At 36.4% G+C, this 14,797-nt stretch overlaps 1 protein-coding gene and 1 long non-coding RNA gene across 2 annotated transcripts; both read right to left on the bottom strand.

Moving 5' to 3' along the window:
• Window positions 1-7,134: 7,134 nt before the first annotated feature.
• Window positions 7,135-9,238, bottom strand: LOC139745138 (uncharacterized). The gene is made up of 4 exons (XM_071655558.1): window positions 9,109-9,238; window positions 8,562-8,644; window positions 7,714-7,845; window positions 7,135-7,342 (listed from the first exon to the last, which is right to left on the bottom strand). Exons 1-4 carry the CDS (start codon window positions 9,236-9,238, stop codon window positions 7,136-7,138), a joined length of 552 nt encoding a protein of 183 aa, XP_071511659.1. The 3' UTR covers window position 7,135.
• A 1,695-nt stretch (window positions 9,239-10,933) lies between these two features.
• LOC139745108 (uncharacterized) lies at window positions 10,934-13,735 on the bottom strand. The gene is made up of 3 exons (XR_011711867.1): window positions 13,663-13,735; window positions 12,518-12,538; window positions 10,934-11,176 (listed from the first exon to the last, which is right to left on the bottom strand). It is a non-coding gene; the product is annotated as an uncharacterized lncRNA (long non-coding RNA).
• Window positions 13,736-14,797: the final 1,062 nt, after the last annotated feature.

Raw genomic sequence — 14,797 nt, 5'->3', positions numbered from 1 at the left:
TTTTACAACACAGTGCTGTCAACGCCATTGTGTGTCTGTATTCACCATGTTATAAACTATTGACCCCGCATGGCTGCAATAAGTGGCTGTTTAAATGGAGAATTTCCCCTTTGTACAAATCGCTTATGACATAAATGAATGAAATAAGAATAAGTATAAAATGCGAAAAGTTTCAAAGGCTTGTAATTATTAATTCTGCATATTTATCTCATACAAAGCCTTTATTTCATCGCTAAAATGCCTTGAAGCTTCAAGACATTCACATTCTATACAAACAGACATATGAATGTTATACGAGTACACCTCAAATCAACTTTCCTCCTCATTCCACGGTGTTTCACAATTTATTTCACTTTACACTCGAATGTCACACATATCAAAGTCGCCGTTGGACAGATTATCACCTTGTGAGCCCCAAAGCTGTCTTGGCCCAGAAATCAATCAATGTTCACATTGGTGTTATTTGCAATAAGATTGCAAAGTGTTTGGGTGTCTTGAATAGGATGAAAAATTTCCCATAATAAATTTTATTAATAGTATATAATTCTTTAATTGTAGCACATTTAAATTATTGTTTATCTGCTTGGGGAAATTAAAGTGAGAAAAAATATGAACAGGCTTTTAAACTCCAAAAAAGGGCTGTCAGAATTATTTGTCATTCACCTTATCGTGTACACACAAGACCTTTGTTTTTACAGTTGAAGTTTCTTGATATTTATGATAAGTATAAATTTCAAGTTGCAATTTTTATGTATTCTTGCCAAAATAATCTATTACCAAAGTTTCTTCTAGAGTGTTTAAACTGAATAAAAGTGTTCATAGTTATAATACAAGAAATTTATATCATTTTCATTTGTCACAAATTAGAACATCTGTGTATAAAAGATTTGTATTTTTCTCAGGACCGCTTATTTGGAATCATTTGCCAGAAATTATCCAGAAAAGTCAAAGTTTAACTGTTTTAAAAGGAGATATAAACGATATTTGTTGAATAATGTGTAATAATCTTCATAGGAAATTATATCATTTATAAAATTGGAACATTGTTTGGGTGTATGATCAGGAATTCTGTACATTGTAATTCAATACAGGTATAGTGTTATGTGATTACTGCGTGTGTGTGTGTGTGTATGTATGTGTATTGTGTTTAGTGTATAATTGTTATGATTATCTCAGGGTCTCAGCTTTTATATAAGGCCTCGGCCTTTCTGCTAATTCCTTACACTTGCATAATTTCTCCTTCATTGTACAAGTGTCATGATCTTTGTATTGCTTTATTTTGCGATGTATCTTTGTATGTTTTGTGCCAAGTGTTAGATAAAAGAACTTGAACTTGAACCTGAACATTCCAAAACCGATTTTTACCAAATAAATGTTGAATTCCTTTAAAAAAAAATCAGACATTACAGATCCGACGTCTTGAACAACCTCCCTGTCAACTAAAACAGTGCATTTTACTTGTTTTTTCTTCTAAGGCCCATCTAAGAAAATATCTGTTATCGAAATATGTACCCGGTTAACATACTTGTTCGTTATACAATTATATACCTTTTTTCAGGTCTTGGTCTACCACAACAAAATGCCATTTTATTTTCAGTTCAGTTTTTTCAGTTTCAGTAAGTTTTATTTCTCCACCTGTATAAAAGAAAATTATGTATGACAATTTAGAACATATTCACAAGCGGGTTCACAAGTCACGAAAATAATAATGAAGCTATACAATAGAAGCATATGATCATGTGAATATATACATATATTTCATCCCAAATCTGTAAAGGGGCATTCCAGACGATTTTCATGATTCCACATAATGAGGCAACTCTATGTATTTATTTGTGGAACTTATTGTGGTTCTTGAGCAGAGAAACAATACTTTGAAAAACCTTAAAGCAAATTACACTGAACAAGGTTGATGACAAAGGAGGTTCATATATTTCAGAAATGTAGCAGTGTAATTCCATTACAATACCGCTTGCTTGCGAGTTCACCTGTGTATAATATATTAATATGCATGCCTTCTTCTTTTATTCTGCTTCCTTGAGCCCCAACTCATGCATTCTTATGGTGACTCTGCCATGTCGACATCTTTGTTCATTCCAGTTTGTTCTAAATTTTGAAAATATGCTTATTCTTCATCCCAGTTATCATGTTTTGAAACTCTTTACTCAGTATAACTAAGTTATAGTGGTGTTCAAATGTAAAAATCTGAAAATCATCCGGAGGTCTCTTTTAAGTATACAGGTTTCACTCAATCTCGTCCGTCCTCCTCTTTGCCAGTGATTACTAATTGCATATTGTATCATCCACTCATGCATATACTTTATACACTCAAAATATCACATTAAAATTCACGCTGTCTTGCACTGTCAATTACACACAAATGCACTTTTGATGATGCTGTGTCTTTCTTTTAAAGGGGATGGCTAATAACTGATCAGTGGGATTCAGTGGGAATGCTGGGGGTGATTGTTCCAATTCTTGTGGGATTCATTTAAGAGTACATTATATATCTATTGTTGTGTGAAAAGTATTCAAGTAATGTGCAGTTTAATGCCTAATCACTGTACAGGCATGCTAACCTGAAAACACTAAACTGCACATTACTTGAATGTGAGACCATTCTGAAGCAAACAATTTTCACACAACAATAGATATATAATGTACTCTTAAATTGATCCCACAAGGATGGAAATAATTATCCCCCAGCGTTCCCACTGATCAGTTACAGCCTCTATTTTATATATGTGTACTGAATCGTTTTTAAAGTTCTCTTGTGTACAAAGAACTGATTGAGCACTGTCCAAGCTATCAAGTGACATCATTCTTCTTTCTTACAGAGCCATGCAGCTTTCATTCTCGTAATCTGATGGCCTCAAGTAATGATGAATGACTTTTGAAAGTTCCCTCTTGAAGAACACAGGCTAAACTAGGTGACAGGTAAATTATATGTCCAGTGTACAGCTCCAGTGCTCTGGAATTCACTTCCATTAGTTAAAAGACGAGCTTAATCATTGAAGATATCCACGGCAAATTAATGAAGTCCCATTTGTTTGTTTTGTATAGTGCTACAATTTGGAGAATTACATATGAATAAATTTATGTAATTCTCCAAATTATAGCACTATATTATATCTATCATGTAGATAGATATATTATATCTATCATGTACCTCTCTGTTCTATGCTCTAGCTGTCTCTCTTTTTTCGTCTCTGAAGGTCCCCCTACCAGTTCAATGATTATTCTCATTCTGTATAGGTAGGGAAGATCATGACTTCACGTTGACATGGGGCATTGCTCACACACGCAAATCTCCGTGTTGACGGATCAGACATAGGCCTATATCCCAGCACTGTGGTTCTATACGGGCGGGGGTGGGGGGTCCTGCTTTCTTTATCTTCATGGTGTTAAATGTTTATATATCTGTTTCATTCTAATAATGTGCAAATGTCAAAGGGATGGTAAAGTTTTGGTTGTGATGGGGATTCCCATTTTAACTTTCTGCGGGACAATTAGAAACCACTTCTAGGAAATATCAAAGAGCATATAATTCTAAGAAAAATCAAGTTTATTTGATGGAAATCAGTTTTGAAATTGATGAGATATCCAAAAACAAAGTGTGACCATATACTGTGTAAAATCATTTCATGTAGGCCCTATATATTTTCAATTCATGCATGTGATTTCTGTTTTCACTTATCCTTGTTTGTTTTTGCCCCTAATCGCCTAATGTGGCGTGTCACATTTTGAAGACACAGTTTGTTTATGCATTAACGAAGGGGGCATATTTAAATCTCAAAAGTATATTTAGCCCCTCATTCTTGGGTGCTAGGAAAGGGAAGGGGCTCGGTGTCCTCCACCACTTTTTTTTTTGTCCCAAAAGTGCCCATCCTTAGGAAAATACGTGATTGTTTTCATGATTTTCTTTTATCAGAGGTCTTGCTTCATTCATACTCAAGGGCGAAAGGAAGAGTTGCCAGAATATGGTAGTCATCATGAGAATGACAATTCATAGGAGCTCGCTTGAAAAAAAGAAAAAGAAAATGTATCCACTTAACAATATAATCAGGAAATATCGAAACTGACAATTTTCATTAAGTAATGTTCGACTGCTATTTTTACAAATCACAAAGTACCATTGAAACATATATCATTCTGGATATTAAAAGGAAAACAGACATCCTCGTAATTCATATTCTTAAAGCCCAAACAAAGTTCTGGTACGCCTGCAAAAGTTGTCAAATTTCGCTCCCAAATGTGAACGTATGCTTAGGAAATGTGCAGGATAACGATGTTATTACAAGATATTCGATGGGTAACGACGAAAATGCGAAATATTAAGCAAAAAGGTTCAGTCTCAGAACTTACCCGAACGGGGTCAGGCTAAACTCGGACTCGGGGATAACTCGGCTTCGCTTTGACGGCGGGATGAGTTGTTAATGGTTGTCCCTCTGGTTGTACAGTGTTGTCCTATGGGAGCGGCCTGTATAAACTAGCGCTTCGTGTTCTGGCTACTCGCAGTAATGGTCCGAGTTGTTACAACGCGCGTATCAAAAACCTCTTTTGCGCGCATGCAAAATTAGTGTGCGCCTATCAAGCTTGATAAACAACAACAAAAACTCCAAAGACCGCGCGTCTCAGCAACCGAGGACCGCGCGCTGTCATTTTTGTTTTGTTTTGTACAGGATTACGTTAGCACGCACTTTCCTGTCCATTCAGTTAGGCCTCATTTGGTATTATGCAGTGGCCAGTAGAATGTGGCGATCACTTACTGCGTGTGAGTTGTCTGAAGTAGGGTCGAATTTTTCCCGAGACCGAGTTAGTCTGGAGCCTTCTGGAATAAAAGTCGGTTTTCCTACTATTATTATTTTTCTCAAAATACTCCTAACCGACTCATCATTCCGGCAAACCGCGTCAGCCAGGTAAGTTTCTTAGTGGACTCTTTCGATATATTGCAAGCAAAAATGAAATGTTGCTAGACGGGTTCTCGAGCACTTACCGAAACTTAGTTTTCACTTTAACTGTTATTGCAATAGAAAATTATTAGATTTTTTCACGCGCCATAACAAAATGAAATCAATATGAATAAAGTATCTAACATACGCAGGGGCGGATCTAGGAATTCTGTAAAGGGGGGGGGGGAACTAATATTTCTGGTGCCACTTCCGGGTTTCATTTCATTTTTTTTTCTTTTTATTTCTTTTGTTTTCAACGAAAAATAAAGGGGGGCGTGCGTCGGTTGCATGTTTATTCACATGTCTGTATTTATGTCTTGGTATGCTTGTTACATTGCTCACAATGTTTTACATTTCTTACATTAAGAGCGCTATGTGAATCATACAACATAACATACACAAGTGCATATAATTTCATGAATTATTCTTTTCGATACACAAACTTATTTTGATTCAATTCTCAATATAACAATTACCACTTACGTCTTCACCCTTTTAGGGATAGGTGATCATAGGCAAATACGTTAAGGGTACTTGAGGAAAAGAAAAAGAAATCCCTCGAATCTGTCTGAAGCTACATTAACAATATATTCTTACTTGGTAATTCAAGCATCGCCTCCCACGTAGCTGGCGCTATTTCCTTACTGTTTATGATGATGATAGTACAGTTTTGTCCGTGGATTACAGAGATAAATTCCATATTCTGCAATCGTCGGATGTGGGCGGATGGCTCTGAAGACATTACCTCGCCCCTTCCATCCATCTTCTCTCTCCCGCCATCTGTTCGTCGTGGGAAGCATGAAAGCAACGCATGTAGAAACTATAAAACTGTGCTGGGACCCTGTGCAAATTTTCTAAGCTCATTCGATATGTACTCTCGCATTCTGATCAGATCTCTGGCATTCTACAGTCATAATGACATTCTATTTATGCACATAAATGAGCAAGGAAATGTTATATCGTTCTACAGTATAACACAGCACAAAATTTTACTATTCAACTCCTGTAGTGCAAGTACTTTAAGTTTACAGCTGCCAACCGTTAATACACCCCACCCTTGGCACATATAGAGTTCTCTCACCAGATCGAGAGGAAAAATAATGACGGAGATGGAACCCAGTATAGAGGATTTTCTTTACTGAAAAGTACAAATCGAATGTCGACGACCTTATTTAGATGTATTTTAGGAGTAATACTCCTCAAACATTTCTCTATCGTTTCGGACATTTGACCTCTGTCATTCAAATCATTCAATTGAAAAAATCATATGCCTCCTTCCCCCTAAAAAATAAGAACAACACCAAAATATACGATTATATTACAAATTTATAGACAGATTTACACTAGAAATACATTTTCCTTATGTGGTATATTATGTATTTTGCATATCTCTATATATATATCATATACATACATAGTATATATATAAATTATATGTTTTATATGATTACATACCCAACATTGATCATAGCATGATAGTGCCCCTTTTTTCTCTGCTCTCCCTACCGAAAATAATTATGTTCTGCCACCTTGGCTTGTATGAGTACAGGCGAATCAAGCTAAGAGAATCAATGACCTGCTTATTACAATCTGATGAAAATAAAAAATATGGATATTTATTGTTTCACCAGACTCTCTTATTAGCCGCTGAATATGTTAAGATGGATCGGTTTCCTACTCAAGTTACTTTGGTCTACACTTAAACACTAGCCTGAGGTCCAAACAGATGATTTTTCATTTAGATTCCATTTTGCACGTTACTTACTTCCATTGTTGAACTATTTTTTCCCAATAGCAATGATAAATATTACCATAACCACGACATAGAAAACTAGTAACTATAGTCCAAAATTAGCATAAAAAGTTAACTTATTTGTTTTACTCTCTACTTTTTTGGTGATAGATCCCCACACAGCAACAGTAGAACATCTGAGATGTAGGAGATGTGAACACTCGATTGATGGTGTCCTTGGCCCTGTCTTATAAAACTTGTGATAGAAATCAATCAATCACAAATCTCTTGAAAGCTGCAATCAATCGCAACCTGTGATTGATTGATTGCAGTTCTCCGTCTTAATTTCAATTATAACTTTTTTTTATAAGATGGATTTGCATTCAATCGTAAAGTTGCGATTGATTTCAATCAATCGCAAGTCTTTATAAGACGGTCGGGCCCTGGATTCCTAGAATTGCTTCTGCTTTGAACTGGTGGCGTAGAGGGGCATGGCCGATGCATCCTCACGAGCCTCCGCTTCAATCACCTGACTGTTGGTGTAGTCATAGGAGGAGTAGATCGTTGTCTCTTCCGGTTGGATGTGTTCTTGAGATTCAGATGAATCCGGTTGTAGCGGGTGCGACACACTGAAGTAGACCAGGCCGTCCTCATCAACCTGTATTGTCAGTCATTACGAAAAAATTGGTTTGGAATTATAAAAAGCATCGAAGTTGGGTACCCCAAATAAAGGGGAGGTGTGAAGAGTTTTTAGTACAAAGAGATTCAATTATGAATTCTTCAACTGATCCTTGAGTTTTGTTTAAGATTTTTTTCCTGTGTTTTTTTGTGCAGATTTGAATACATCTTGTAATGATTTGTAACCCGTTCCATCTACTACTTTTTTAAACATTGCAAATCGATGTGAACAAGATGATAATTTCTACAGTAGAATTACCCCCAGAAGATGATTTGGTAAGTGAGCCTGGAGAGCCTGGTAGGGAATGTATAGAAAAATGTCGGGTGCCTGGCTCCTTGCATTATACTTACTCGGATACCATTACCCTCTGTTCTGACCGCGGAGTAGATGGTTTCTTCTTCAGTTCGGATGGGCGAGGTTTGCTGGGTAGAGGGTCTTTCCTCGCTTGACACTGCAACATATATCAAACCATCCTCGTCCACCTTATAGTGATAAAAGTAAAGATGATGATGGTAGTGGTGTGTGATGATGGTATCCGAGATGATAGTGATATTGATTCACTTCAATACCGTCCATCAATTGACGTCATGGCATTAAAAAAAAATGCATACTGTCAAGCAAGTGATTGCGAGCAGAGGCAAATGCATAAGTAGATTGGGCCTATTTACTCAAATCTGCAGTTGACACTGCTTATGTTCATTTCTGTTTGTGTTTACAAAGCGTAGATATCGTTAGATCAAAGTTTGCGCAGTCTAATTTGGCTGGATGATCATGAAAAAGGGAGAGAAAACAATGTTTAAGAAGATGGTTGAAAGAAACATGACAATAAAGCAGTCCAAATTGTTATATCGATGTAGATTTTGATTCATCCAGGTAGTATGATAAAAGCGTGTAAATCAAATCTGCACATGTTCGACCGGACTTGCTTGTGAAAAATCACGGAGGGGACAGTTTCGCGACTTGTGACTTGCGAGTCACTTCTTGCGTGTCTTGTTTGGTTCGTGAAAGGTTGTGTCGGAGTCCTCCTCCCCTACCCGGTGAAGGATTTTCCGCGCTCACATACACAACTTCACGGACTTCTCTTTCACGAAACTGTTTCTTCATGATTTTCAAAAGTAAGTTCAGTCAAACAGATTGAATTTACGCGCCTTTATGATAAGGTGTTGCAAAACAAATGTGCCGTGTCTGTAATACTTACTATTCTTCCACTATTTTGTTCCACTCCGTCAACAAGATGATGATCAACGCTTCGATAACTTGATCGGGTTTCATGTTTAGCATCTGTTAAAAAAGATGAAAAACTTGCAAAATGACCAATAGCAGCAATTCTAACCCTCTCTGATCACTATGAATTTCCTTAATGGTAAGGAATGAGATGCCATTGATGAAAAACAAATTTAACATAATTCCATTGTACACGTGTATATCACTTCATTGGTTACTTATTTTCTGAATCAAGAATAGTCAGAAGAAATGGGATATGAAAAGTAATTGTGATGGGATGGTGAATAAGTAGGAGGACAAGGAAAAAGTCAGAGAAGAAATATAAGAAAATTACATTGAAATTGAAAGAGGGAGAGAGAGAGAGAGAGAGAGAGAAAGGTCAGGACCGGGTAATGTCGTTATGTTTATTATAATATAGACGTAGCAATTAAAAGGAGCTGATAGACTGTCAATATCAAAATGTAATATGTTACTTATGCTTAGTTCTAAATTACCTCAGAGTTTTCATTGAAATCACCTACCTTTCTTTTTACGGCACAGCCTGGCTGTCATCAAGACACCAAACACTAAAACGAGAATCACAACAGTTCCTCCCACTGTCACACCCGTCACCGTCAGTATAAAACTGTATGAGGCTGATGAGGTTGGCATTGCATCTAGCGTGGATATACAAATTCGTTTGATTATTATATATATTCATACGTGTATATTTCATCTATCTATCTATCTATCTATCTATCTATACAGCTGGTTAGCTAACCATCTTTATATACAGTATGTGTATAAGGTGCGTTCTGTAGATACACACATACATACACACATACATATCATACAGAAACTGATAAACGGCATTTCAGTTCTTTTAAAGTATCGTCATTATGAAATTGAGAGAATAAAATCTTTTCAATAATTGCAGCGCATTTATCAAAGCAAGATATTCAGATTTTAATATACAATATTCTGATAATTCCCTGGGCTTCTTTAGGAGCTTTAATGTAAAATATATCAAATTAAAAATGGTATATTTTCATTTGTATTTAAATTCTTATGTATGAACTATTATACATATATAAGCATACACATACATATAAATATATATTCATAATTTCATATAGATATATCATATTTATGTAAACATGCATTAATGATGTTAATAATAACGGCATAAAGTATATAATTTCCATAATAGTCATCAAGGCTATCACCATAGTTATCCCTTTAAGCAACGATAAAGTTTGATCGGACATTTACTGGAATGAATATGAACATTTTGAACATCATGTTTGTAAATAGTGTAAATAGTTATAAATAGCAACATTCATAAGGAATTTGGGACCCCATAACTGTGTGAAAAAATGGAGTTGCTGTAGAAAACTGGACTTTCTAACTGCATTGTGATTCAGTGTGAATATTGGATAGACGCTACTGAGTTAGCACAATGAAAGCGAAACCATAATGATACACAAAGGTCCCTTAAACATAATCTCAAGACGGAACAAAGAAAATGTACCATAGCTGGCTATTTTGTATTTAATCTATATACGCTGACAGAACCTTGAAGCCTCTTTGTACAGTGTTACAGATTCAAGGATATTGTGAACTTCATACGATATTAATATGTTTTGGTGGAGTTCAAGGTTATTCATGGGCATTACTACAAAACAATGCATATGTCCCTGAACACAAAAATAATTGCTCACGGAAATCATAATACATTGCCTGTTGCATGGGTCTTGTTTATACAACTTTAATTGGATTTTGAAAATCTCTCATGAAGAGGCTGTTGAAAATAGTTTTATCAAAAGATACAATCGATTATAAGTATCCTTACCACACAGGCTGCCATAGACTTATGATAGATATCAACTTTATAATCAATTATAACTCTTCATAAAACAGGGCCCTGGTCTGTCATTTCAAAACGATAGAACAGATTAGTATAAGATCCACTCCGAGAATGAATAATTTTTTCGCATCCAAATTGCATGTCTATCACTTCCATTGAAATAGGTGATGTTATTTTCCACGCAGTGATTTCTGATGATTTTTACAACTTCTGCAAACTATTGCAGATATCATCTTTCAAGCGATTTTTTTTAATGAAACTAAACAAAAGTGTGTGGATTTTATGGAAGTAATCATCAAGTCACCATCCACAGATATCCAGTGCTCCTCCACATGGTACTCCCTATATTCCATGATCCTGTCTGCGATATCTATTCTGCTACCTCTACTGATTTGTGTTATGGCTCATCTATGGGTCCAATTTGTTTAACTGGACCAGGTGTTAGACTGGTTGTGATGCTGTTTCAATGATGAACAACGAACCTTCTTTGAATCTTACGAAAGATGGGACGCTGCAAGTTTGCCGACCGTAGCTGACGACACCTACAAGCCCACTCTTCAGGGGAACCACATTGTGCAGAGTGGAGCCAACCGAAACGCATTGGTCATTGTTTCTCAAACAGTAGTCTGTAGGATCTAAAGTCTCGACAGGCTTGAAGCAAATCTCGTCGGGCACGGTGAGATTATACCAAGATTTTGATAATTTCAGAGTTTCATTTGGCAGGTCGTACTCAAGCTTGATGCCTTGAAAAGAAAAAGAAAATAACACAAAAGAAGAAGTTTTGAATGTTTTCCGCAATTGATCCGACTGACTGCATATAATGGAATTTTCGGGTTTGGGAAACAAGCTAGATGTATCTAATATCACAAGGGCAACTTGTCTGCAGGTCTTTCTTCTTTAAGATATAAGAGGTACATGCTCTGTAAATTTGAAGTTTGAAAAAAAAAAGTTTTAAAAAATTGTGCAGCTATGTATTAAGTGCATATAGGTTGTTTCTAATTAGTAAGGAAGTTTTTGTATGGTGTCGTGTTTTTCCTACATAGATACAGGAAAAATGTATACAAGCAGACTGAAAAAAAAAGATATTCTATCTTTCACGTACGCATGCACACACACGCAAGACATACACAAACCGGTGCATGTGCATATAAAACATTCATTTTAGCATAAAAATTATGTACTGCGTGTATGTGTCGTGTAATTGCATGTGCTAGTATGCATGTGAGAATGCATGTGGGTTTTTTGTGTCCTTTCAAACTAACAGAGATCAGGGCATTCGGTCACGATACCTCTCAACTCTCCCACTTCTGCATTCAATCGATTTCATTCATTCTTATCACGCAATGTGTAAACAAGAGAGTCGAAACTGTGAGTCTTCAATACACGTGCTTCATAATCTTTCTTCACGATACATTATCTTTCTTTCGTCTCAAGTGGTCAAGAGAGTTTCCGCAAATCACAGCGGATTGTGATTTATCGAAGCGGAAATGTTTCTATGTCTGACGGAACCATTATCACGACATCTGCTATAGACTATTAAATGCAGACGAACTGAGGTGTAGTCTCGGATTGTGCTTGTGTCTATTGTGTAACTGTCAACGATGATATTGTAATATTGAGTTGCCATCAACATAAAACGAAGGGGAATAAAAAAAGAAGAAGAAAAGGCAATATGCTTGGCCGGAAGTCATGCATTAGATGAGAAGAATTATGAACAGACCCTATGTATACCAGAGTAAGAAATAACCAGAAACTGCACCATTCTCCAATGTTCTCTGGCAGTGTTACTGTAAGGAGGAAATACAACCGCGGCTCATGCTCCTGTAAGCCTGGCAATGAATATTTTCACGCATTTTGCTGGGTTTTATTTAGACAATCATGCTTGCAGTTGCATTGCAATCAAATCATTTAGTCACGAGGGTATAAGAATGCATTACTATCATCACTGTACTTTTCTTTGGAATGAAATATCATACTGCAAAAATGCTAATCTCATATTTCAAAGGAATGCTCGGATGGATTGTCCCCCTCCCCCCCCCCCCAATAAAAAAAGATTGTCCTTTAAAAGCGATGAAATCACTTACCATAGTCAAAAGGTGGCAAGGCTTGATCACGATCAAGAAACAAATGGGAAAAAGCGGGAAGAGAAGAAATTAGTTCGAACATCTTTTTGACATGCTTGTCATGAAATAGTCCTAGTGGCCATGTTGACCATGTTGACCACAGAAGTGGCCATAATGACCACATGCATAAAAAAGTAAAACTTGATGGTCTCATCGCCTCATAACACTTACAATGACTAACACACGTTTGCTTTGTATGAAATCGTTTTGAGAATGGTTGTTTTATAAACAATCCATGCGTTGATAATCCTCAACACAGTCATCACTTTCAAGTGGTTACCTTTTTTTACACTGACTTCATTCATTTTGAGATTTAATTTTCTTTCGTTTTCAGTTCCTATCAAACATGTCAAAGTATAAACCGTTTAGTAAACTGCAAACGATGCTACTCTCATGAAATACTATTACATATATTAAGTATTACTGATTTGATTTGGATCATCTATTTCCTCCTGATAATTGATATACAAATGGACATTTACAAAACGTTCACTGAAATACTTACAAAATGTTATTACAACACTTTTTTTTAAAAGTGACAGAAATTTATCATTGTGTTTCAGTGAGATATATTATACAGCAAATAATCATGGAGGCATAGCTGGTAAAGTATAGGTATTTACCCAAGACTCTCGTAATTGCCAGAGGTACAGAAAATCTAATTAATAATGTTTTTCTGTTAATGTTTATCTTCTCATAGTTATCACATGATTCTGCATGTGCCACATTCTGCATATACATGAATAAACTGGATTAGAATATTAAAACTGTATACAGCAATAGATTTATGAAGATCGCAGCTACCATATCATAATCATGTATATTGAGTACTGAGAATAAAGATAGAACACTGACATACAAGGGACAGAGAGGGAGAAAGAGCTATCCATATATGATTATCAAATGACCTTAATAAATTATGCTCTTAGAAACGAAAAGGCTTGGGGCTTGTTTTAAATGAAATAGGTGTTAATATATGATATATCAAAGTAACAGAGAGTGACCTATACGGTTTAGAATAAAAAAAAAAATTATATCTCATACTAAGACATAAGTATTCTTTGATTCTCAATGTGTGGTAACCAAAACTTAAATATCACCCTTACGAGCTGTCGATGCCAGTAGGGATTGACTGCTGAGGGAACCAGCGCAGCTTGAACAGTTAAGACTCAGTCGATACCAGGTGAACGACTGGAGCCCTGTCAAGGTGGTATTTGCACCTGATGCACTGGTGGAGGTCTTGCAGTCCTCCTCTGACGTATTAACATGGCAATATTCTACTCTACAAGTACCATCCACGCTGTCATTATGGTTTGGTTGCCAGGCAACGTAGATGGATGACGGTGACGCTTTGTTCGGATAGGCCGTGATGTTTGGTGGGTATGACTGGCCTTGTACAAGGGAAATCACGTAACAAACATAGTAATTATTAATATATTCGTATATACTCCACAGAAATACAACGATTGGTGCAAAGACTTAATTGTGATATATTATTATTGCTGATGTGAGGAATAACAAAGATGATTACAATATTCTATAATAACTGCTGATCACTATTGTATTGTGACAAGCACGAAATCCCAGAAATTCCCCGTGTGTACTATACCGTACATCTTCCCTTATAGATAATACCAGCAACGGGGAATACTTTTTTCCCATTATTGATTTATAATTTCCCTTTCAGGACTAAAGAACAGTTAGTCCTACAGTCATCTATTTCTATACAAAATACGCTTCAAATTACTTAATTCAATTCATGGAGTGCAGTATCCATGCATTAGCTATCGCTTTAATCGTCACGCTGGGCGATACTCGGGCAAGCATTGCTGTCTGTGACGACCCTGATTACTTTAGTTAAGAATACAATCTTAACCTCATGTTACTAAATGGGCCTACTCCAGTCTATTATTTCATCGATCAAAAAAGAAAAGAAAAAAATGAATGGACATGATTAGAATAAGGCAGTAACAGCAGCATCAGTATGCACAGGGAAAAATGTGTAGAAACTCGAGTTGGACAATTTCTCATGATCCCTCCCCTTTCACCCCCCCCCCCCCCAACTCACTCTACTTATACGCTTACTGGGTCTAATAAGAGATAGCGTTGCACTCGTCAAATTTCTCTCTCTGTTCTCATCATACGCTATGCACTGATACGAGCCGTAGTCGGAGGCCTGGACGTCTTCGATGAGAAGTGTTCCGATTCTCTCGTTGTCACCCAGTCCTCCAGGAGCATGAA

Source organism: Diadema antillarum, unplaced genomic scaffold, assembly GCF_040938485.1.
Source record: "Diadema antillarum isolate AM-2024a unplaced genomic scaffold, OU_Dant_1.0 seq00001234_RagTag, whole genome shotgun sequence".
In the NCBI taxonomy this organism is placed as follows: domain Eukaryota; kingdom Metazoa; phylum Echinodermata; class Echinoidea; order Diadematoida; family Diadematidae; genus Diadema; species Diadema antillarum.
This window is presented reverse-complemented; position numbering and strand designations above follow the sequence as displayed.

Excerpts from the sequence above, each read along its gene's own strand:
- LOC139745138 (XM_071655558.1), bottom strand. The coding sequence starts at position 9,238 with ATGCCAACCTCATCAGCCTCATACAGTTTTATACTGACGGTGACGGGT. Across the intron at positions 8,645-9,108 it reads GCTGTGCCGTAAAAAGAAAG|ATGCTAAACATGAAACCCGA; the intron begins GTAGGTGATTTC and ends CTTTTTTAACAG. Across the intron at positions 7,846-8,561 it reads AACAAAATAGTGGAAGAATA|GTGGACGAGGATGGTTTGAT; the intron begins GTAAGTATTACA and ends TATCACTATAAG.